We start from the raw sequence: 25,435 nt of genomic DNA, 5'->3' as shown, positions 1-25,435 counted from the left end.
CACAGGACACCGAATAGGACAGGAGAAGTACTCCAGATATAACAAACTGACCCTAGCCCCCCGACACATAAACTACTGCAGCATAAATACTGGAGGCTGAGACAGGAGGGGTCAGGAGACACTGTGGCCCCATCCGAGGACACCCCCGGACAGGGCCAAACAGGAAGGATATAACCCCACCCACTTTGCCAAAGCACAGCCCCCACAACACTAGAGGGATATCTTCAACCACCAACTTACCATCCTGAGACAAGGCTGAGTATAGCCCACAAAGACCTCCGCCACGGCACAACCCAAGGGGGGGGGGGGGGCGCCAACCCTAGGCCAGTCAGGAACATTCAATGTTGTCTTAGTAAACAACTCCAGTGTATATTTGGCCTTGTGTTTTAGGTGATTGTCCTGCTGAAATGTGAATTTGTCTCCCAGTGTCTGTTGGAAAGCAGACTGAACCTGTTTTCCTCTAGGTTTTTGCCTGTGCTTAGCTCTATTTAGTCTATTTTTATCCAAAAAAAACACCCTAGTCCTTGCTGATGACAAGCATACCCATAACATGATGCAGCCACCACAATGCTTGAAAATATGGTACTCATTTATGTGTTGTACAAACATAAATTAACTTTATGTCCTAAATAAAAAGTTAAGTGCCCTTCTTTGCGAGGCATCGGAAAACCTCCCTGGTCTTTGTGGTTAAATTTGTGTTTTAAATTCACAATTATCTGTAAACTCCCTCAGTCAAACAGTATGTGTGTGGGGTACAGAGATGAGTTAGTCATTCAAAAATTGTGACTTGTTAAGCAAACCTTTACTCCTGAACTTATTTAGGATTTCCATAACAACGGGGTTGAATACTTATTGACTCAAAACATTTAATCTTTTCATTCATTAAAAAACAAACAAAGGTAAATATTTCTAACAACCTAATTTGAGGTGTTGTGTGGAGGTCAGTGACACAACATCTTAATTCAAACTGTTTTTAAATTCAGGCTGTACCACGACAACTTGTGGATGTAGTCAAGTAGTGTGAATACAATCTGAAGGCTCTGTAGGCGTTGGTCTCATGTTGTGAATTACTCCTGTGAGTCATTATTATTGTTGCTCCCATAGAAATAAAAGGAGCAGAATGGACAAAGACCCAACGAAGACCCTGTATTTGTTTTGTGTGCGTTTGTACTTGTTCCTGGTGCAGTGGAACCAATGGGAACAATCAACCCTGCTAATCTGCCACTCCTGGCAAACCCAGAGCAAATGATCAAAGTATTTGAAGGAGAGTTGATGTAATATTTGAACCATGAGATGTAATGTAGCGTTTCTCCCTTGTGTGTTTCTCTCTCAGCGCCCCAGAGGAACTTTGAGATCGCCTTCAAGATGTTCGACCTGAACGGAGATGGAGAGGTGGACCTGGAGGAGTTTGAACAGGTCAACACACAACTATAGCAATACCATCATTACAGCCCTCATAAGCAGCTGTCTTTTGGCATTACGATCAATGGTACGGCCATTGCGGTCAATGCTACGGCCATTATACTACGGCCATTGCGGTCAATGCTACGGCCATTGCGGTCAATGCTACGGCCATTGCGGTCAATGCTACGGCCATTGCGGTCAATGCTACGGCCATTGCGGTCAATGCTACGGCCATTGCGGTCAATGCTGCGGTCAATGCTACAGTCAATACTACGGCCATTGCGGTCAATGCTACGGCCATTACGGTCAATGCTACGGTCAATACTACAGTCAATACTACGGCCATTGCGGTCAATGCTACGGCCATTGCGGTCAATACTACGGCCATTACGGTCAATACTACGGCCATTACGGTCAATACTACGGCCATTACGGTCAATACTACAGTCAATACTATGGCCATTGGTCAATACTACGGCCATTACGGTCAATACTACAGCCATTACGGTCAATACTACAGTCAATACTATGGCCATTGGTCAATACTACGGCCATTACGGTCAATACTACAGTCAATGCTACGGCCATTGGTTAATGCTACGGCCATTGCGGTCAATACTACGGCCGTTGTGGTCAATGCTACGGCCATTGGTCAATGCTACGGTCAATACTACAGTCAATACTACGGTCATTGGTCAATACTACGGCCATTACGGTCAATACTACAGTCAATACTACGGCCATTGGTTAATGCTACGGCCATTACGGTCAATACTACGGCCATTGGTCAATACTACGGCCATTGGTCGATACTACGGCCATTGGTCGATACTACGGCCATTGGTCGATACTACGGCCATTACGGTCGACGCCACAGTGCGAACGGCGTCAATAGAACAGGACCTGGATCACATGACGTTATTAGCTCACACACAGGCCTGCAACGTTTTTGTTAGGGATAAACGACGAGGGGCCTGTGGAGTCCTGTGCCATGAGTTTATTAGAAAACAGTTAGTACCCTTTCGACCTTTCAGAACGATCTAGTCAGCCAAGCTGTGAAACGCACACACGCCTGGCTGACTGACTGAGACCCCTGTATTGTGTTCAATATCCTGTCATATTGCTTCTCTTCTCCAGGGGACATAGACAAATGGTTTGAGACTGCAGGCTGTATCAGTATCCATACTATCTGGTAGGGGCTGTTTTATATTTATATATATATATATAAATATCAGAAGATACATATATATACAGTGCCTTGCGAAAGTATTCGGCCCCCTTGAACTTTTCAACCTTTTGCCACATTTCAGGCTTCAAACATAAAGATATAAAACTGTATTTTTTTGTGAAGAATCAACAACAAGTGGGACACAATCATGAAGTGGAACGACATTTATTGGTTATTTCAAACTTTTTTAACAAATCAAAAACTGAAAAATTGGGCGTGCAAAATTATTCAGCCCCTTTACTTTCAGTGCAGCAAACTCTCCAGAAGTTCAGTGAGGGTCTCTGAATGATCCAATGTTGACCTAAATGACTAATGATGATAAATACAATCCACCTGTGTGTAATCAAGTCTCCGTATAAATGCACCTGCACTGTTATAGTCTCAGAGGTCCGTTAAAAGCGCAGAGAGCATCATGAAGAACAAGGAACACACCAGGCAGGTCCGAGATACTGTTGTGAAGAAGTTTAAAGCCGGATTTGGATACAAAAATATTTCCCAAGCTTTAAACATCCCAAGGAGCACTGTGCAAGCGATAATATTGAAATGGAAGGAGTATCAGACCACTGCAAATCTACCAAGACCTGGCCGTCCCTCTAAACTTTCAGCTCATACAAGGAGAAGACTGATCAGAGATGCAGCCAAGAGGCCCATGATCACTCTGGATGAACTGCAGAGATCTACAGCTGAGGTGGGAGACTCTTGTCCATAGGACAACAATCAGTCGTATATTGCACAAATCTGGCCTTTATGGAAGAGTGGCAAGAAGAAAGCCATTTCTTAAAGATATCCATAAAAAGTGTCGTTTAAAGTTTGCCACAAGCCACCTGGGAGACACACCAAACATGTGGAAGAAGGTGCTCTGGTCAGATGAAACCAAAATTGAACTTTTTGGCAACAATGCAAAACGTTATGTTTGGCGTAAAAGCAACACAGCTCATCACCCTGAACACACCATCCCCACTGTCAAACATGGTGGTGGCAGCATCATGGTTTGGGCCTGCTTTTCTTCAGCAGGGACAGGGAAGATGGTTAAAATTGATGGGAAGATGGATGGAGCCAAATACAGGACCATTCTGGAAGAAAACCTGATGGAGTCTGCAAAAGACCTGAGACTGGGACGGAGATTTGTCTTCCAACAAGACAATGATCCAAAACATAAAGCAAAATCTACAATGGAATGGTTCAAAAATAAACATATCCAGGTGTTAGAATGGCCAAGTCAAAGTCCAGACCTGAATCCAATCGAGAATCTGTGGAAAGAACTGAAAACTGCTGTTCACAAATGCTCTCCATCCAACATCACTGAGCTCGAGCTGTTTTGCAAGGAGGAATGGGAAAAAATGTCAGTCTCTCGATGTGCAAAACTGATAGAGACATACCCCAAGCGACTTACAGCTGTAATCGCAGCAAAAGGTGGCGCTACAAAGTATTAACTTAAGGGGGCTGAATAATTTTGCACGCCCAATTTTTCAGTTTTTGATTTGTTAAAAAAGTTTGAAATATCCAATAAATGTCGTTCCACTTCATGATTGTGTCCCACTTGTTGTTGATTCTTCACAAAAAAATACAGTTTTATATCTTTATGTTTGAAGCCTGAAATGTGGCAAAAGGTCGTAAAGTTCAAGGGGGCCGAATACTTTCGCAAGGCACTGTATATATCAGAAGATACATACACACACACACGACACACAGTGGCTGCATAACAAATCACACCCTGTCCCTATAAAGTGCACTACTCCCCATTGGGTGTGGTCTAAAGTAGTGCACTATATAGGGAATAGGGCTCTGGTCTAAAGTAGTGCACTATATAGGTAATAGGGCTCTGGTCTAACGTAGTCCACTATATAGGGAATAGGGCTCTGGTCTAAAGTAGTGCACTATATAGGTAATAGGGCTCTGGTCTAACGTAGTCCACTATATAGGGAATAGGGCTCTGGTCTAAAGTAGTGCACTATATAGGGAATAGGGCTCTGGTCTAACGTAGTGCACTATATAGGTAATAGGGCTCTGGTCTAACGTAGTGCACTATACAGGGATTTAGGGTGTCATTCAGGACAACAGAGAGGTGTAACACTGTATATAGTGTCTCCCTCTGATTTTAAATGTTTCCACCTCTGGCCACTTTCACAGTACACTCTCAGAAAGAGAAGATTTATTTATTTTTCCTGCGTAGAGTTCATTCTTTTGTATGTCAAACTGTGAAAGAATAATTGGTTTAGGCCCATAATGGAATCCTCTTGCACGACACACTGTGCTCTCTCTGTGAAGCTAAATGATGTTGATAGAGTATGTTTGGTTCATGTGGGATTGATTTCAGTATAATACAATCTATTATTTGGCTTAATTACGTTTTGATTGGATCAAAGGATCAGCCAGTGGCATTCACAGATTAAATGATTAAGTTTGTAATGGTTTTAATTGGTCCATATCAAGACCGTTTCTTTTCCCTCAGGTCTCAGACCAGTAGGGGCATGTGTCATCAGGACCGTTCCACTGCTGACAACACTGTTGTAATAATGCCCCACATGTCTCTCCTCCCTCTCCTCTATCCTCCCTCCCTCCCGCTCTCTCCTCCCCCCTCTCTCTCCTCCCTCCCTCTCCTCTCCCTCCAACCCTCTCTCTCCTCCCTCCAACCCTCTCTCTCCTCCCTCCAACCCTCTCTCTCTCCTCCCTCCAACCCTCTCTCTCCTCCCTCCAACCCTCTCTCTCCTCCCTCCAACCCTCTCTCTCTCCTCTCCTCCCTCCAACCCTCTCTCGCTCCTCTCCTCCCTCCAACCCTCTCTCTCTCCTCTCCTCTCTCCAACCCTCTCCTCTCTCCAACCCTCTCTCTCTCTCCTCCCTCCAACCCTCTCCCTCTCTCCTCCCTCCAACACTCTCTCTCTCTCCTCGCCTCCCTCCAACCCTCTCTCTCGCCTCCCTCCAACCCTCTCTCTCTCCTCGCCTCCCTCCAACCCTCTCTCTCTCCTCGCCTCCCTCCAACCCTCTCTCTCTCCTCGCCTCCCTCCAACCCTCTCTCTCTCCTCGCCTCCCTCCAACCCTCTCTTTCTCCTCGCCTCCCTCCAACCCTCTCTCTCTCTCCTCCCTCCAACCCTCTCTCTCTCTCCTCCCTCCAACCCTCTCTCTCTCTCTCCTCCCTCCAACCCTCTCTCTCTCCTCCCTCCAACCCTCTCTCTCTCTCCTCCCTCCAACCCTCTCTCTCTCTCCTCCCTCCAACCCTCTCTCTCTCTCCTCCCTCCAACCCTCTCTCTCCTCCCTCCAACCAACCCTCTCTCCTCTCCCTCCAACCCTCTCTCTCCTCCCTCCAACCCTCTCTCTCCTCCCTCCAACCCTCTCTCTCCTTCCTCCAACCCTCTCCTCTCCCTCCAACCCTCTCTCTCCTCCCTCCAACCCTCTCTCTCCTCCCTCCAACCCTCTCTCTCCTCCCTCCAACCCTCTCTCTCCCCTCCAACCCTCTCTCTCCTCCCTCCAACCCTCTCTCTCCTCCCTCCAACCCTCTCTCTCCTCCCTCCAACCCTCTCTCTCCTCCCTCCAACCCTCTCTCTCCTCCCTCCAACCCTCTCTCTCCTCCAACTCCAACCCTCTCTCTCCCCCTCCAACCCTCTCTCTCCTCCCTCCAACCCTCTCTCTCCTCCCTCCAACCCTCTCTCTCTCCTCTTCCAACCCTCTCTCTCTCCTCTCCTCCATCCAACCCTCTCTCTCTCCTCTCCTCCCTCCAACCCTCTCTCTCTCCTCCCTCTAACCCTCTCTCCTCTCTCTCCTCTCCTCCCTCCAACCCTCTCTCTCTCCTCCCTCTAACCCTCTCTCTCTCCTCCATCCAACCCTCTCTCTCTCCTCCCTCCAACCCTCTCTCTCTCTCCTCGCCTCCCTCCAACCCTCTCTCCTCGCCTCCCTCCAACCCTCTCTCTCTCTCTCCTCTCCTCCCTCCAACCCCCTCTCTCTCTCTCTCTTCTCTCCTCCCTCCAACCATCTCTCTCTCTCCTCTCCTCCCTCCAACCCTCTCTCTCTCTCCTCTCCTCCCTCCAACCCTCTCTCTCTCCTCTCCTCCCTCCAACCCTCTCTCTCTCTCTCCTCGCCTCCCTCCAACCCTCTCTCTCTCTCTCTCCTCGCCTCCCTCCAACCCTCTTTCTCTCCTCTCCTCCCTCCAACCCTCTCTCTCTCCTCGCCTCCCTCCAACCCTCTCTCTCTCCTCGCCTCCCTCCAACCCTCTCTCTCTCCTCGCCTCCCTCCAACCCTCTCTTTCTCCTCGCCTCCCTCCAACCCTCTCTTTCTCCTCGCCTCCCTCCAACCCTCTCTCTCTTCTCGCCTCCCTCCAACCCTCTCTCTCGCCTCCCTCCAACCCTCTCTCTCTCTCCTCCCTCCAACCCTCTCTCTCTCTCTCCCTCCAACCCTCTCTCTCTCCCCCTCCAACCCTCTCTCTCTCTCCTCCCTCCAACCCTCTCTCTCTCTCCTCCCTCCAACCCTCTCTCTCTCTCCTCCCTCCAACCCTCTCTCTCTCTCCTCCCTCCAACCCTCTCTCTCTCTCCTCCCTCCAACCCTCTCTCTCTCTCCTCCCTCCAACCCTCTCTCTCTCTCCTCCCTCCCACCCTCTCTCTCTCGCCGCCCTCCAACCCTCTCTCTCTCTCCTCCCTCCAACCCTCTCTCTCTCTCCTCCCTCCAACCCTCTCTCTCTCCTCCCTCCAACCCTCTCTCTCCTCCCTCCAACCCTCTCTCTCCTCCCTCCAACCCTCTCTCTCCTTCCTCCAACCCTCTCTCTCCTTCCTCCAACCCTCTCCTCTCCCTCCAACCCTCTCTCTCTCCTCGCCTCCCTCCAACCCTCTCTCTCTCTCCTCGCCTCCCTCCAACCCTCTCTCTCTCTCCTCGCCTCCCTCCAACCCTCTCTCCTCGCCTCCCTCCAACCCTCTCTCCTCGCCTCCCTCCAACCCTCTCTCTCTCTCCTCGCCTCCCTCCAACCCTCTCTCTCTCTCCTCGCCTCCCTCCAACCCTCTCTCTCTCTCTTCTCGCCTCCCTCCAACCCTCTCTCTCTCTCTTCTCGCCTCCCTCCAACCCTCTCTCTCTCTCTTCTCGCCTCCCTCTAACCCTCTCTCTCTCTCCTCTCCTCCCTCCAACCCTCTCTCTCTCTTCTCTCCTCAGGTCCAGAGTTTCCAAAGCAAGTAAAGTAGATAATCAACAATAAAACCTATACAGTAAACATCTCTCTCTCTCCTCAGGTCCAGAGTATCATCAGGTCTCAGACCAGTATGGGGATGCGTCATCGGGACCGCTCCACTACGGGTAACACCCTGAAGACTGGCGGCTGCAGCTCCGCTCTTACCACATACTTCTTCGGTCAGTTAGTCAACCAATCAATCAACCAGTAAATCAATCAGTCAGTCAGTCAGTCAGCCAACCAACCAACCAATTTATCAACCAGTCAGTCAGTCAGTCAACCAACCAGTCAAATCAAATCAAATCAAATCGTGCTTCTACACCTGCATTGCTTGCTGTTTGGGGTTTTAGGCTGGGTTTCTGTACAGCACTTTGAGATATCAGCTGATGTACGAAGGGCTATATAAATAAATTTGATTTGATTCAACCAACCAGTCAATCAACCAACCAATTTATCAACCAGTCAGTCAGTCAGTCAGTCAACCAATCAACCAGTCAGTCCAGTCAGTCCAGTCAGTCCAGTCAGTCAACCAGTCAGTCAATCAGTCAGCGAGTCAGTCAACCAACCAGTCAGTCAGTCAGTCAGTCAGTTAGTTAATCAATCAATCAATCAATCAGTCACTCAACCAACCAGTCAGTCATTTAGTCAGTCAGTTAATCAATCAATCAATCAGTCAGTCAGTCACTCAACCAGTCACTCAACCAGCCAGTCAGTCAGTTAATAAATCAGTCAGCTCGTCACAGAAACCAATGTAAGGAAAACAATAAATAATAGCCTTAAATAAATCAAACTGAGGTAATAAACTGAAAGATGAGATGGATGAAACACCTGGAGTGAAAGGGCTTCCTTTTCTTCTCTGTTCAGGTGCCGACCTGAAGGGCAAACTGACCATCGGCCATTTCCTGGAGTTCCAGAGGAAACTGCAACACGATGTCCTTAAACTAGAGGTGAGGGGGCGGGGCAGAAACAGGAAGCTAGGAAGGAGGAGAGATTGAAGGCAGAGCGGTAAGAGAGGATAAACAGACAGGGGGTAGGACTGAGACGGGGTGGGAGGGAGGGACAGGGAAGTATGGAGAGACGGGGAAGGTAGGGAGGGAAGTGTGTGTGTAGGGGGGGGGGGGTGAATTGATGAGGTGTCAGTGCTTGAGGAGGCTGTCTGAGCCTTTGTTCCTTCATTGTCACAGTGACTGTCCCCCTATCTCGTCTATACCCCCACATACCTACTCTCTGCCTCCACAGCGCTGCTGAAAAGCTGCAACACAAAAACAGTGTTCTTTTTTTCAAACTGCCAGTACACTGCACTCTGTATAAAGGGATCACATCAGTGCAGGACAATTTCGTTTATCACTGTAATCACGGTTAATTACTTCCTGTTTAAACCACAGTCCCTGTAATGATGTTGTGGTCTGGTGCTCTGATGGGAACGCAGGCGGAGTATGTTAGTCTCTCGACGTTCGATTGGTGGAGATATGATCATTGTGACACGGCAGTGTTCTAACGTGGATTCTTCTTTGTTTAGTACTCCTCCTCCTCCTCCTCCTCTCTCTCGTTCTCTTTCTAAGAGGTGGTAATCGCTGAGCCAGAAGCTCTTCCTAGGTTAATTCATCCACTTTAGAAACCCTCTCTCTTGTTACTTTTCTCTCGTCCTCCTGTTCTCTCGTCCTCCTGTTCTCTCGTCCTCCTGTTCTCTCGTCCTCCTGTTCTCTCGTCCTCCTGTTCTCTCGTCCTCCTGTTCTCTCGTCCTCCTGTTCTCTCTTTTCTTTCTTTCAATTCAATTTGTTTTATTGGCATGACGTACCAATGTCCATATTACCAAAGCTCACGTTGGATATTTACAATATGAAAATAATAAGAATGAATATTGTCAATGGGACAACAGTAACAACAATAACCAAGGGTCAAAATAACCATTTATTGAACAATAACAATAAGCATACAGTAGAGGACATGTGCAGGTTGATTGGTCTGTCAGACACTGTAGTGCGCTGCCAACCCACAGCTCTCTGCGCCCTCCCCCAACAGGACGGGTAGCCTACTCTCATCGGAGAGGTCTTTGAAACCTTGAATAAGGGTTTTACATTTGGGGAAATGACACTCTCTAATTGTTTTATATTTTTGACATTTTGTCAGGAAACCTTCTCAATGGCAAGGCTGTGCTCACTGAGCCTGTACTTTGTCAAGGTTTTGATCAGTAACCATGGTCAGATAGTTATCCAGTGTACTGTCGATTTAGGGCCCTGCATTTTGCTTTGTGTTTGTGTTTCCCAATAAGCAATGTAGTTTTGTTTAGACTGTGTTGTAATTTGGTTTATTCTGATTGTGCTTCAGTGTGTTAGTAGAACAGGTTTGTGAACTCAGCCCCAGGACCAGCTGGATGAGAGGACTGAGAATTCAGTGTGTTAGTAGAACAGGTTTGTGAACTCAGCCCCAGGACCAGCTGGATGAGGGGAATGAGGCTTCAGTGTGTTAGTAGAACAGGTTAGTAAACTCAGGACCAGCTGGATGAGGGGACTGAGGCTTCAGTGTGTTAGTAGAACAGGTTAGTGAACTTAGCCCCAGGACCAGCTGGATGAGGGGAATGAGGCTTCAGTGTTTTAGTAGAACAGGTTAGTAAACTCAGGACCAGCTGGATGAGGGGACTGAGGCTTCAGTGTGTTAGTAGAACAGGTTAGTAAACTCAGCCCCAGGACCAGCTGGATGAGGGGAATGAGGCTTCAGTGTGTTAGTAGAACAGGTTAGTAAACTCAGGACCAGCTGGATGAGGGGACTGAGGCTTCAGTGTGTTAGTAGAACAGGTTAGTAAACTCAGCCCCAGGACCAGCTGGATGAGGGGAATGAGGCTTCAGTGTGTTAGTAGAACAGGTTAGTGAACTCAGCCCCAGGACCAGCTGGATGAGGGGAATGAGGCTTCAGTGTGTTAGGAGAACAGGTTTGTGAACTCAGCCCCAGGACCAGCTGGATGAGGGGAATGAGGCTTCAGTGTGTTAGTAGAACAGGTTAGTGAACTCAGCCCCAGGACCAGCTGGATGAGGGGACTGAGGCTTCAGTGTGTTAGTGGAACAGGTTAGTGAACTCAGCCCCAGGACCAGCTGGATGAGTGGACTGAGGCTTTAGTGTGTTAGTAGAACAGGTTAGTGAACTCAGGACCAGCTGGATGAGGGGACTGAGGCTTCAGTGTGTTAGTAGAACAGGTTAGTGAACTTAGCCCCAGGACCAGCTGGATGAGGGGAATGAGGCTTCAGTGTTTTAGTAGAACAGGTTAGTAAACTCAGGACCAGCTGGATGAGGGGACTGAGGCTTCAGTGTGTTAGTAGAACAGGTTAGTAAACTCAGCCCCAGGACCAGCTGGATGAGGGGAATGAGGCTTCAGTGTGTTAGTAGAACAGGTTAGTAAACTCAGGACCAGCTGGATGAGGGGACTGAGGCTTCCGTGTGTTAGTAGAACAGGTTAGTAAACTCAGGACCAGCTGGATGAGGGGAATGAGGCTTCAGTGTGTTAGTAGAACAGGTTAGTGAACTCAGGACCAGGACCAGCTGGATGAGGGGAATGAGGCTTCCGTGTGTTAGTAGAACAGGTTAGTGATCTCAGGACCAGCTGGATGAGGGGACTGATGCTTCAGTGTGTTAGTAGAACAGGTTAGTGAACTCAGCCCCAGGACCAGCTGGATGAGGGGAATGAGGCTTCAGTGTGTTAGTAGAACAGGTTAGTGAACTCAGCCCCAGGACCAGCTGGATGAGGGGAATGAGGCTTCAGTGTGTTAGGAGAACAGGTTTGTGAACTCAGCCCCAGGACCAGCTGGATGAGGGGAATGAGGCTTCAGTGTGTTAGTAGAACAGGTTAGTGAACTCAGCCCCAGGACCAGCTGGATGAGGGGACTGAGGCTTCAGTGTGTTAGTGGAACAGGTTAGTGAACTCAGCCCCAGGACCAGCTGGATGAGTGGACTGAGGCTTTAGTGTGTTAGTAGAACAGGTTAGTGAACTCAGCCCCAGGACCAGCTGGATGAGGGGACTGAGACTTCAGTGTGTTAGTAGAACAGGTTAGTGAACTCAGGACCAGCTGGATGAGGGGACTGAGGCTTCAGTGTGTTAGTAGAACAGGTTAGTGAACTCAGGACCAGCTGGATGAGGGGACTGAGGCTTCAGTGTGTTAGTAGAACAGGTTAGTGAACTCAGCCCCAGGACCAGCTGGATGAGGGGAATGAGGCTTCAGTGTGTTAGTAGAACAGGTTAGTAAACTCAGGACCAGCTGGATGAGGGGACTGAGGCTTCAGTGTGTTAGTAGAACAGGTTAGTAAACTCAGGACCAGCTGCATGAGGGGAATGAGGCTTCAGTGTGTTAGTAGAACAGGTTAGTGAACTCAGGACCAGGACCAGCTGGATGAGGGGAATGAGGCTTCAGTGTGTTAGTAGAACAGGTTAGTGAACTCAGGACCAGCTGGATGAGGGGACTGAGGCTTCAGTGTGTTAGTAGAACAGGTTAGTGAACTCAGCCCCAGGACCAGCTGGATGAGGGGACTGAGGCTTCAGTGTGTTAGTAGAACAGGTTAGTGAACTCAGGACCAGCTGGATGAGGGGACTGAGGCTTCAGTGTGTTAGTAGAACAGGTTAGTGAACTCAGCCCCAGGACCAGCTGGATGAGGGGACTGAGGCTTCAGTGTGTTAGTAGAACAGGTTAGTTAACTCAGGACCAGCTGGATGAGGGGACTGAGGCTTCAGTGTGTTAGTAGAACAGGTTTGTGAACTCAGCCCCAGGACCAGCTGGATGAGTGGACTGAGGCTTCAGTGTGTTAGTGGAACAGGTTAGTGAACTCAGCCCCAGGACCAGCTGGATGAGTGGACTGAGGCTTTAGTGTGTTAGTAGAACAGGTTAGTGAACTCAGGACCAGCTGGATGAGGGGACTGAGGCTTCAGTGTGTTAGTAGAACAGGTTAGTGAACTTAGCCCCGGGACCAGCTGGATGAGGGGAATGAGGCTTCAGTGTTTTAGTAGAACAGGTTAGTAAACTCAGGACCAGCTGGATGAGGGGACTGAGGCTTCAGTGTGTTAGTAGAACAGGTTAGTAAACTCAGCCCCAGGACCAGCTGGATGAGGGGAATGAGGCTTCAGTGTGTTAGTAGAACAGGTTAGTAAACTCAGGACCAGCTGGATGAGTTCCGTGTGTTAGTAGAACAGGTTAGTAAACTCAGGACCAGCTGGATGAGGGGAATGAGGCTTCAGTGTGTTAGTAGAACAGGTTAGTGAACTCAGGACCAGGACCAGCTGGATGAGGGGAATGAGGCTTCCGTGTGTTAGTAGAACAGGTTAGTGAACTCAGCCCCAGGACCAGCTGGATGAGGGGAATGAGGCTTCAGTGTGTTAGGAGAACAGGTTTGTGAACTCAGCCCCAGGACCAGCTGGATGAGGGGAATGAGGCTTCAGTGTGTTAGTAGAACAGGTTAGTGAACTCAGCCCCAGGACCAGCTGGATGAGGGGACTGAGGCTTCAGTGTGTTAGTGGAACAGGTTAGTGAACTCAGCCCCAGGACCAGCTGGATGAGTGGACTGAGGCTTTAGTGTGTTAGTAGAACAGGTTAGTGAACTCAGCCCCAGGACCAGCTGGATGAGGGGACTGAGACTTCAGTGTGTTAGTAGAACAGGTTAGTGAACTCAGGACCAGCTGGATGAGGGGACTGAGGCTTCAGTGTGTTAGTAGAACAGGTTAGTGAACTCAGGACCAGCTGGATGAGGGGACTGAGGCTTCAGTGTGTTAGTAGAACAGGTTAGTGAACTCAGCCCCAGGACCAGCTGGATGAGGGGAATGAGGCTTCAGTGTGTTAGTAGAACAGGTTAGTAAACTCAGGACCAGCTGGATGAGGGGACTGAGGCTTCAGTGTGTTAGTAGAACAGGTTAGTAAACTCAGCCCCAGGACCAGCTGGATGAGGGGAATGAGGCTTCAGTGTGTTAGTAGAACAGGTTAGTAAACTCAGGACCAGCTGGATGAGGGGACTGAGGCTTCCGTGTGTTAGTAGAACAGGTTAGTAAACTCAGGACCAGCTGGATGAGGGGAATGAGGCTTCAGTGTGTTAGTAGAACAGGTTAGTGAACTCAGGACCAGGACCAGCTGGATGAGGGGAATGAGGCTTCCGTGTGTTAGTAGAACAGGTTAGTGATCTCAGGACCAGCTGGATGAGGGGACTGATGCTTCAGTGTGTTAGTAGAACAGGTTAGTGAACTCAGCCCCAGGACCAGCTGGATGAGGGGAATGAGGCTTCAGTGTGTTAGTAGAACAGGTTAGTGAACTCAGCCCCAGGACCAGCTGGATGAGGGGAATGAGGCTTCAGTGTGTTAGGAGAACAGGTTTGTGAACTCAGCCCCAGGACCAGCTGGATGAGGGGAATGAGGCTTCAGTGTGTTAGTAGAACAGGTTAGTGAACTCAGCCCCAGGACCAGCTGGATGAGGGGACTGAGGCTTCAGTGTGTTAGTAGAACAGGTTAGTAAACTCAGGACCAGCTGGATGAGGGGAATGAGGCTTCAGTGTGTTAGTAGAACAGGTTAGTAAACTCAGGACCAGCTGGATGAGGGGACTGAGGCTTCCGTGTGTTAGTAGAACAGGTTAGTAAACTCAGGACCAGCTGGATGAGGGGAATGAGGCTTCAGTGTGTTAGTAGAACAGGTTAGTGAACTCAGGACCAGGACCAGCGGGATGAGGGGAATGAGGCTTCCGTGTGTTAGTAGAACAGGTTAGTGAACTCAGCCCCAGGACCAGCTGGATGAGGGGAATGAGGCTTCAGTGTGTTAGGAGAACAGGTTTGTGAACTCAGCCCCAGGACCAGCTGGATGAGGGGAATGAGGCTTCAGTGTGTTAGTAGAACAGGTTAGTGAACTCAGCCCCAGGACCAGCTGGATGAGGGGACTGAGGCTTCAGTGTGTTAGTGGAACAGGTTAGTGAACTCAGCCCCAGGACCAGCTGGATGAGTGGACTGAGGCTTTAGTGTGTTAGTAGAACAGGTTAGTGAACTCAGCCCCAGGACCAGCTGGATGAGGGGACTGAGACTTCAGTGTGTTAGTAGAACAGGTTAGTGAACTCAGGACCAGCTGGATGAGGGGACTGAGGCTTCAGTGTGTTAGTAGAACAGGTTAGTGAACTCAGGACCAGCTGGATGAGGGGACTGAGGCTTCAGTGTGTTAGTAGAACAGGTTAGTGAACTCAGGACCAGCTGGATGAGGGGAATGAGGCTTCAGTGTGTTAGTAGAACAGGTTAGTGAACTCAGGACCAGGACCAGCTGGATGAGGGGAATGAGGCTTCAGTGTGTTAGTAGAACAGGTTAGTGAACTCAGGACCAGCTGGATGAGGGGACTGAGGCTTCAGTGTGTTAGTAGAACAGGTTAGTGAACTCAGCCCCAGGACCAGCTGGATGAGGGGACTGAGGCTTCAGTGTGTTAGTAGAACAGGTTAGTGAACTCAGGACCAGCTGGATGAGGGGACTGAGGCTTCAGTGTGTTAGTAGAACAGGTTAGTGAACTCAGCCCCAGGACCAGCTGGATGAGGGGACTGAGGCTTCAGTGTGTTAGTAGAACAGGTTAGTTAACTCAGGACCAGCTGGATGAGGGGACTGAGGCTTCAGTGTGTTAGTAGAACAGGTTTGTGAACTCAGCCCCAGGACCAGCTGGATGAGGGGAATGAGGCTTCAGTGTGTTAGTAGAACAGGTTTGTGAACTCAGCCCCAGGACCAGCTGGATGAGGGGAATGAGGCTTCAGTGTGTTAGTAGAACAGGTTAGTAAACTCAGGACCAGCTGGATGAGGGGACTGAGGCTTCAGTGTGTTAGTAGAACAGGTTAGTGAACTTAGCCCCAGGACCAGCTGGATGAGGGGAATGAGGCTTCAGTGTTTTAGTAGAACAGGTTAGTAAACTCAGGACCAGCTGGATGAGGGGACTGAGGCTTCAGTGTGTTAGTAGAACAGGTTAGTAAACTCAGCCCCAGGACCAGCTGGATGAGGGGAATGAGGCTTCAGTGTGTTAGTAGAACAGGTTAGTAAACTCAGGACCAGCTGGATGAGGGGACTGAGGCTTCAGTGTGTTAGTAGAACAGGTTAGTAAACTCAGGACCAGCTGGATGAGGGGAATGAGGCTTCAGTGTGTTAGTAGAACATGTTAGTGAACTCAGGACCAGGACCAGCTGGATGAGGGGAATGAGGCTTCAGTGTGTTAGTAGAACAGGTTAGTGAACTCAGGACCAGCTGGATGAGGGGACTGAGGCTTCAGTGTGTCAGTAGAACAGGTTAGTGAACTCAGCCCCAGGACCAGCTGGATGAGGGGAATGAGGCTTCAGTGTGTTAGTAGAACAGGTTAGTGAACTTAGCCCCAGGACCAGCTGGATGAGGGGAATGAGGCTTCAGTGTTTTAGTAGAACAGGTTAGTAAACTCAGGACCAGCTGGATGAGGGGACTGAGGCTTCAGTGTGTTAGTAGAACAGGTTAGTAAACTCAGCCCCAGGACCAGCTGGATGAGGGGAATGAGGCTTCAGTGTGTTAGTAGAACAGGTTAGTAAACTCAGGACCAGCTGGATGAGGGGACTGAGGCTTCCGTGTGTTAGTAGAACAGGTTAGTAAACTCAGGACCAGCTGGATGAGGGGAATGAGGCTTCAGTGTGTTAGTAGAACAGGTTAGTGAACTCAGGACCAGGACCAGCGGGATGAGGGGAATGAGGCTTCCGTGTGTTAGTAGAACAGGTTAGTGAACTCAGCCCCAGGACCAGCTGGATGAGGGGAATGAGGCTTCAGTGTGTTAGGAGAACAGGTTTGTGAACTCAGCCCCAGGACCAGCTGGATGAGGGGAATGAGGCTTCAGTGTGTTAGTAGAACAGGTTAGTGAACTCAGCCCCAGGACCAGCTGGATGAGGGGACTGAGGCTTCAGTGTGTTAGTGGAACAGGTTAGTGAACTCAGCCCCAGGACCAGCTGGATGAGTGGACTGAGGCTTTAGTGTGTTAGTAGAACAGGTTAGTGAACTCAGCCCCAGGACCAGCTGGATGAGGGGACTGAGACTTCAGTGTGTTAGTAGAACAGGTTAGTGAACTCAGGACCAGCTGGATGAGGGGACTGAGGCTTCAGTGTGTTAGTAGAACAGGTTAGTGAACTCAGGACCAGCTGGATGAGGGGACTGAGGCTTCAGTGTGTTAGTAGAACAGGTTAGTGAACTCAGCCCCAGGACCAGCTGGATGAGGGGAATGAGGCTTCAGTGTGTTAGTAGAACAGGTTAGTAAACTCAGGACCAGCTGGATGAGGGGACTGAGGCTTCAGTGTGTTAGTAGAACAGGTTAGTAAACTCAGGACCAGCTGCATGAGGGGAATGAGGCTTCAGTGTGTTAGTAGAACAGGTTAGTGAACTCAGGACCACGACCAGCTGGATGAGGGGAATGAGGCTTCAGTGTGTTAGTAGAACAGGTTAGTGAACTCAGGACCAGCTGGATGAGGGGACTGAGGCTTCAGTGTGTTAGTAGAACAGGTTAGTGAACTCAGCCCCAGGACCAGCTGGATGAGGGGACTGAGGCTTCAGTGTGTTAGTAGAACAGGCTAGTGAACTCAGGACCAGCTGGATGAGGGGACTGAGGCTTCAGTGTGTTAGTAGAACAGGTTAGTGAACTCAGCCCCAGGACCAGCTGGATGAGGGGACTGAGGCTTCAGTGTGTTATTAGAACAGGTTAGTTAACTCAGGACCAGCTGGATGAGGGGACTGAGGCTTCAGTGTGTTAGTAGAACAGGTTTGTGAACTCAGCCCCAGGACCAGCTGGATGAGGGGAATGAGGCTTCAGTGTGTTAGTAGAACAGGTTTGTGAACTCAGCCCCAGGACCAGCTGGATGAGGGGAATGAGGCTTCAGTGTGTTAGTAGAACAGGTTAGTAAACTCAGGACCAGCTGGATGAGGGGACTGAGGCTTCAGTGTGTTAGTAGAACAGGTTAGTGAACTTAGCCCCAGGACCAGCTGGATGAGGGGAATGAGGCTTCAGTGTTTTAGTAGAACAGGTTAGTAAACTCAGGACCAGCTGGATGAGGGGACTGAGGCTTCAGTGTGTTAGTAGAACAGGTTAGTAAACTCAGCCCCAGGACCAGCTGGATGAGGGGAATGAGGCTTCAGTGTGTTAGTAGAACAGGTTAGTAAACTCAGGACCAGCTGGATGAGGGGACTGAGGCTTCAGTGTGTTAGTAGAACAGGTTAGTAAACTCAGGACCAGCTGGATGAGGGGAATGAGGCTTCAGTGTGTTAGTAGAACATGTTAGTGAACTCAGGACCAGGACCAGCTGGATGAGGGGAATGAGGCTTCAGTGTGTTAGTAGAACAGGTTAGTGAACTCAGGACCAGCTGGATGAGGGGACTGAGGCTTCAGTGTGTCAGTAGAACAGGTTAGTGAACTCAGCCCCAGGACCAGCTGGATGAGGGGAATGAGGCTTCAGTGTGTTAGTAGAACAGGTTTGTGAACTCAGCCCCAGGACCAGCTGGATGAGGGGAATGAGGCTTCAGTGTGTTAGGAGAACAGGTTTGTGAACTCAGCCCCAGGACCAGCTGGATGAGGGGAATGAGGCTTCAGTGTGTTAGTAGAACAGGTTAGTGAACTCAGCCCCAGGACCAGCTGGATGAGGGGACTGAGGCTTCAGTGTGTTAGTGGAACAGGTAATTGAACTCAGCCCCAGGACCAGCTGGATGAGTGGACTGAGGCTTTAGTGTGTTAGTAGAACAGGTTAGTGAACTCAGCCCCAGAATCAGCTGGATGAGGGGACTAAGACTTCAGTGTGTTAGTAGAACAGGTTAGTGAACTCAGGACCAGCTGGATGAGGGGACTGAGGCTTCAGTGTGTTAGTAGAACAGGTTAGTAAACTCAGGACCAGCTGGATGAGGGGACTGAGGCTTCAGTGTGTTAGTGGAACAGGTTAGTGAACTCAGCCCCAGGACCAGCTGGATGAGTGGACTGAGGCTTTAGTGTGTTAGTAGAACAGGTTAGTGAACTCAGCCCCAGAACCAGCTGGATGAGGGGACTGAGGCTTCAGTGTGTTAGTAGAACAGGTTAGTAAACTCAGGACCAGCTGGATGAGGGGACTGAGGCTTCAGTGTGTTAGTAGAACAGGTTAGTAAACTCAGGACCAGCTGCATGAGGGGAATGAGGCTTCAGTGTGTTAGTAGAACAGGTTAGTGAACTCAGGACCAGGACCAGCTGGATGAGGGGACTGAGGCTTCAGTGTGTTAGTAGAACAGGTTAGTGAACTCAGACCCAGGACCAGCTGGATGAGGGGACTGAGGCTTCAGTGTGTTAGTAGAACAGGTTAGTGAACTCAGGACCAGCTGGATGAGGGGACTGAGGCTTCAGTGTGTTAGTAGAACAGGTTAGTGAACTCAGCCCCAGGACCAGCTGGATGAGGGGACTGAGGCTTCAGTGTGTTAGTAGAACAGGTTAGTGAACTCAGGACCAGCTGGATGAGGGGACTGAGGCTTCAGTGTGTTAGTAGAACAGGTTTGTGAACTCAGCCCCAGGACCAGCTGGATGAGGGGAATGAGGCTTCAGTGTGTTAGTAGAACAGGTTAGTGAACTCAGCCCCAGGACCAGCTGGATGAGTGGACTGAGGCTTTAGTGTGTTAGTAGAACAGGTTAGTGAACTCAGCCCCAGGACCAGCTGGATGAGGGGACTGAGACTTCAGTGTGTTAGTAGAACAGGTTAGTGAACTCAGGACCAGCTGGATGAGGGGACTGAGGCTTCAGTGTGTTAGTAGAACAGGTTAGTGAACTCAGGACCAGCTGGATGAGGGGACTGAGGCTTCAGTGTGTTAGTAGAACAGGTTAGTGAACTCAGCCCCAGGACCAGCTGGATGAGGGGAATGAGGCTTCAGTGTGTTAGTAGAACAGGTTAGTAAACTCAGGACCAGCTGGATGAGGGGACTGAGGCTTCAGTGTGTTAGTAGAACAGGTTAGTAAACTCAGGACCAGCTGCATGAGGGGAATGAGGCTTCAGTGTGTTAGTAGAACAGGTTAGTGAACTCAGGACCAGGACCAGCTGGATGAGGGGAATGAGGCTTCAGTGTGTTAGTAGAACAGGTTAGTGAACTCAGGACCAGCTGGATGAGGGGACTGAGGCTTCAGTGTGTTAGTAGAACAGGTTAGTGAACTCAGCCCCAGGACCAGCTGGATGAGGGGACTGAGGCTTCAGTGTGTTAGTAGAACAGGTTAGTGAACTCAGGACCAGCTGGATGAGGGGACTGAGGCTTCAGTGTGTTAGTAGAACAGGTTAGTGAACTCAGCCCCAGGACCAGCTGGATGAGGGGACTGAGGCTTCAGTGTGTTAGTAGAACAGGTTAGTTAACTCAGGACCAGCTGGATGAGGGGACTGAGGCTTCAGTGTGTTAGTAGAACAGGTTTGTGAACTCAGCCCCAGGACCAGCTGGATGAGGGGAATGAGGCTTCAGTGTGTTAGTAGAACAGGTTTGTGAACTCAGCCCCAGGACCAGCTGGATGACGGGAATGAGGCTTCAGTGTGTTAGTAGAACAGGTTAGTAAACTCAGGACCAGCTGGATGAGAGGACTGAGAATTCAGTGTGTTAGTAGAACAGGTTTGTGAACTCAGCCCCAGGACCAGCTGGATGAGGGGAATGAGGCTTCAGTGTGTTAGTAGAACAGGTTAGTAAACTCAGGACCAGCTGGATGAGGGGACTGAGGCTTCAGTGTGTTAGTAGAACAGGTTAGTGAACTTAGCCCCAGGACCAGCTGGATGAGGGGAATGAGGCTTCAGTGTTTTAGTAGAACAGGTTAGTAAACTCAGGACCAGCTGGATGAGGGGACTGAGGCTTCAGTGTGTTAGTAGAACAGGTTAGTAAACTCAGCCCCAGGACCAGCTGGATGAGGGGAATGAGGCTTCAGTGTGTTAGTAGAACAGGTTTGTGAACTCAGGACCAGCTGGATGAGGGGAATGAGGCTTCAGTGTGTTAGGAGAACAGGTTTGTGAACTCAGCCCCAGGACCAGCTGGATGAGGGGAATGAGGCTTCAGTGTGTTAGTAGAACAGGTTAGTGAACTCAGCCCCAGGACCAGCTGGATGAGGGGACTGAGGCTTCAGTGTGTTAGTGGAACAGGTAATTGAACTCAGCCCCAGGACCAGCTGGATGAGTGGACTGAGGCTTTAGTGTGTTAGTAGAACAGGTTAGTGAACTCAGCCCCAGAATCAGCTGGATGAGGGGACTAAGACTTCAGTGTGTTAGTAGAACAGGTTAGTGAACTCAGGACCAGCTGGATGAGGGGACTGAGGCTTCAGTGTGTTAGTAGAACAGGTTAGTAAACTCAGGACCAGCTGGATGAGGGGACTGAGGCTTCAGTGTGTTAGTGGAACAGGTTAGTGAACTCAGCCCCAGGACCAGCTGGATGAGTGGACTGAGGCTTTAGTGTGTTAGTAGAACAGGTTAGTGAACTCAGCCCCAGAACCAGCTGGATGAGGGGACTGAGGCTTCAGTGTGTTAGTAGAACAGGTTAGTAAACTCAGGACCAGCTGGATGAGGGGACTGAGGCTTCAGTGTGTTAGTAGAACAGGTTAGTAAACTCAGGACCAGCTGCATGAGGGGAATGAGGCTTCAGTGTGTTAGTAGAACAGGTTAGTGAACTCAGGACCAGGACCCGCTGGATGAGGGGAATGAGGCTTCAGTGTGTTAGTAGAACAGGTTAGTGAACTCAGGACCAGCTGGATGAGGGGACTGAGGCTTCAGTGTGTTAGTAGAACAGGTTAGTGAACTCAGCCCCAGGACCAGCTGGATGAGGGGACTGAGGCTTCAGTGTGTTAGTAGAACAGGTTAGTGAACTCAGCCCCAGGACCAGCTGGATGAGGGGACTGAGGCTTCAGTGTGTTAGTAGAACAGGTTAGTGAACTCAGGACCAGCTGGATGAGGGGACTGAGGCTTCAGTGTGTTAGTAGAACAGGTTAGTGAACTCAGCCCCAGGACCAGCTGGATGAGGGGACTGAGGCTTCAGTGTGTTAGTAGAACAGGTTAGTGAACTCAGGACCAGCTGGATGAGGGGACTGAGGCTTCAGTGTGTTAGTAGAACAGGTTTGTGAACTCAGCCCCAGGACCAGCTGGATGAGGGGAATGAGGCTTCAGTGTGTTAGTAGAACAGGTTAGTGAACTCAGCCCCAGGACCAGCTGGATGAGAGGACTGAGAATTCAGTGTGTTAGTAGAACAGGTTTGTGAACTCAGCCCCAGGACCAGCTGGATGAGGGGAATGAGGCTTCAGTGTGTTAGTAGAACAGGTTAGTAAACTCAGGACCAGCTGGATGAGGGGACTGAGGCCTCAGTGTGTTAGTAGAACAGGTTAGTGAACTTAGCCCCAGGACCAGCTGGATGAGGGGAATGAGGCTTCAGTGTTTTAGTAGAACAGGTTAGTAAACTCAGGACCAGCTGGATGAGGGGACTGAGGCTTCAGTGTGTTAGTAGAACAGGTTAGTAAACTCAGCCCCAGGACCAGCTGGATGAGGGGAATGAGGCTTCAGTGTGTTAGTAGAACAGGTTAGTAAACTCAGGACCAGCTGGATGAGGGGACTGAGGCTTCAGTGTGTTAGTAGAACAGGTTAGTAAACTCAGGACCAGCTGGATGAGGGGAATGAGGCTTCAGTGTGTTAGTAGAACAGGTTAGTGAACTCAGGACCAGGACCAGCTGGATGAGGGGAATGAGGCTTCAGTGTGTTAGTAGAACAGGTTAGTGAACTCAGGACCAGCTGGATGAGGGGACTGAGGCTTCAGTGTGTTAGTAGAACAGGTTAGTGAACTCAGCCCCAGGACCAGCTGGATGAGGGGAATGAGGCTTCAGTGTGTTAGTAGAACAGGTTAGTAAACTCAGGACCAGCTGGATGAGGGGACTGAGGCTTCAGTGTGTTAGTAGAACAGGTTAGTAAACTCAGGACCAGCTGGATGAGGGGAATGAGGCTTCAGTGTGTTAGTAGAACAGGTTAGTGAACTCAGGACCAGGACCAGCTTGATGAGGGGAATGAGGCTTCAGTGTGTTAGTAGAACAGGTTAGTGAACTCAGGACCAGCTGGATGAAGGGACTGAGGCTTCAGTGTGTTAGTAGAACAGGTTAGTGAACTCAACCCCAGGACCAGCTGGATGAGGGGAATGAGGCTTCAGTGTTAGTGGAACAGGTTAGTGAACTCAGCCCCAGGACCAGCTGGATGAGGGGACTGAGGCTTCAGTGTGTTAGTAGAACAGGTTAGTGAACTCAGCCCCAGGACCAGCTGGATGAGGGGACTGAGGCTTCAGTGTGTTAGTAGAACAGGTTAGTGAACTCAGCCCCAGGACCAGCTGGATGAGGGGAATGAGGCTTCAGTGTGTTAGTAGAACAGGTTAGTAAACTCAGGACCAGCTGGATGAGGGGACTGAGGCTTCAGTGTGTTAGTAGAACAGGTTAGTAAACTCAGGACCAGCTGGATGAGGGGAATGAGGCTTCAGTGTGTTAGTAGAACAGGTTAGTGAACTCAGGACCAGGACCAGCTGGATGAGGGGAATGAGGCTTCAGTGTGTTAGTAGAACAGGTTAGTGAACTCAGGACCAGGACCAGCTGGATGAGGGGAATGAGGCTTCAGTGTGTTAGTAGAACAGGTTAGTGAACTCAGGACTAGGACCAGCTGGATGAGGGGAATGAGGCTTCAGTGTGTTAGTAGAACAGGTTAGTGAACTCAGGACCAGCTGGATGAGGGGACTGAGGCTTCAGTGTGTTAGTAGAACAGGTTAGTGAACTCAGCCCCAGGACCAGCTGGATGAGGGGACTGAGGCTTCAGTGTGTTAGTAGAACAGGTTAGTGAACTCAGCCCCAGGACCAGCTGGATGAGGGGACTGAGGCTTCAGTGTGTTAGTAGAACAGGTTAGTGAACTCAGGACCAGCTGGATGAGGGGACTGAGGCTTCAGTGTGTTAGTAGAACAGGTTAGTGAACTCAGCCCCAGGACCAGCTGGATGAGGGGAATGAGGCTTCAGTGTGTTAGTAGAACAGGTTAGTGAACTCAGCCCCAGGACCAGCTGGATGAGGGGACTGAGGCTTCAGTGTGTTGAGCAATCGGGGGAGAAGGGCTTTGGTCAAGGAGGTAACCAAGAACCCGAAGGTCACTCTGACAGAGCTCCAGAGTTCCTCTATGGAGATAATATATAATTATAATGGATAATAATAGTAACCTCTCTGTCTCTCTTTCTCTCTTCTCTCTCTCCCCCACCCCCTCTCTCTCTCTCCCCCCCTCCCCCTCTTTCTCTCTTCTCTCTCTCTCCCCCCCTCACCCTCTCTCTCTCTCTCCCCCCTCCCCCTCTCTCCCCCCTCCCCCTCTCTCTCTCTCTCTCTCTCCCCCTCACCCCCTCTCTCTCTCTCTCCCCCACCCCCTCTCGCTCTCTCTCCCCTCTCTCTCCCCCCCTCTCTCCTCTCTCTCCCCCCCTCTCTCCTCTCTCTCCCCCCTCTCTCCCCCTCTCTCCTCTCTCTCTCTCCTCTCTCTCCCCCCCTCTCACTCTCTCTCTCCTCTCCAGTTTATGCGTAACGACCCAGTGGATGGGTGCATAACAGAGAGACAGTTTGGAGGCATGCTGCTGTCCTACAGCGGAGTCCAGTCACGTAAACTCAAACAGATGCAGAAGGGACTCAAGAAGATGTTCAAAGATGCTCAGGTACTGAGACAGACTGACACGTAATACATCACAGTGAAGGGGCACAGTTCTCTCTCTCACTCTCTCTCGCTCTCTCTCGCTCTGTCTGTCATCGCTCTCGCTCTCTCTGTCTGTCATCGCTCTCTCTCTCGCTCTCTGTCTGTCATCTGGCTGTCTCATTGCCAAAACATATGTGAAATAGATAAAAAAAAAACAAGTTAAATAAACCATGAAGATTGACAGTAAACATTACACTCACAGAAGTTCCATATGTCATACAGTCATATATATATATATATATATATATATATATATATATATATAAACAGTGTTGTTACAATGTGAATATAGTACAAACGGGAAAATAAATAAACATAAATATGGGTTGTATTTACAATGGTGTCTGTTCTTCACTGGTTGCCCTTTTCTCGTGGCAACAGGTCACACATCTTGCTGCTGTGATATTGGCACACTGTGGTATTTCACCCAGTGGATATGGGAGTTTATCAAAATTGGATTTGTTTTCTAATTATTTGTGGATCTGTGTAATCTGAGGGAAATATGTGTCTCTAATATGGTCATACATTGGGCAGGAGGTTAGGAAGTGCAGCTCAGTTTCCACCTTTTGTGGGCAGTGAGCACATAGGCAGACCTGGCTCTCAAGAGAAGACAGGCTATGGCGGCCTTTCTCAATAGCAAGGCTATGCTCACTGAGTCTGAACATAGTCAAAGCTTTCCTTAAGTTTGGGTCAGTGACAGTGGTCAGGCATTCTGCCACTGTGTATTTAATTTATTTAACTAGGCAAGTCAGTTAAGAACAAATTCTTATTTACAATGACGGCCTACCGGGGAACAGTGGGTTAACTGCCTTGTTCAGGGGCAGAACGACAGATTTTTACCTTGTCAGCTCGGAGATTCGATCTAGCAACTTTTCGGTTACTTGTCCAACGCTCTGACCACTAGGCAACCTGCCGTCCCTACACTCTAACCACTAGGCTACCTGCCGTCCCTACACTCTAACCACTAG

At 49.6% G+C, this 25,435-nt stretch overlaps 1 protein-coding gene across 1 annotated transcript in view; it reads left to right on the top strand.

The window, feature by feature from the left end:
• LOC139367894 (mitochondrial calcium uptake 1) overlaps positions 1–25,435 on the top strand; it is a 136,308-nt gene that overhangs the window by 77,027 nt on the left and 33,846 nt on the right. Inside the window, exons 7-10 of the mRNA XM_071106264.1 lie at positions 1,334–1,416; positions 7,840–7,957; positions 8,643–8,725; positions 24,292–24,429. Coding sequence (XP_070962365.1) covers positions 1,334–1,416; positions 7,840–7,957; positions 8,643–8,725; positions 24,292–24,429 — 422 coding nt within the window. The remainder of the gene's footprint in view (positions 1–1,333; positions 1,417–7,839; positions 7,958–8,642; positions 8,726–24,291; positions 24,430–25,435) is intronic.

Source organism: Oncorhynchus clarkii, chromosome 16 (genome assembly GCF_045791955.1).
Source record: "Oncorhynchus clarkii lewisi isolate Uvic-CL-2024 chromosome 16, UVic_Ocla_1.0, whole genome shotgun sequence".
NCBI lineage: Eukaryota > Metazoa > Chordata > Actinopteri > Salmoniformes > Salmonidae > Oncorhynchus > Oncorhynchus clarkii.
Note: the sequence above shows the minus strand (reverse complement) of the source record. Positions and strands in the feature narration are given on the sequence as shown.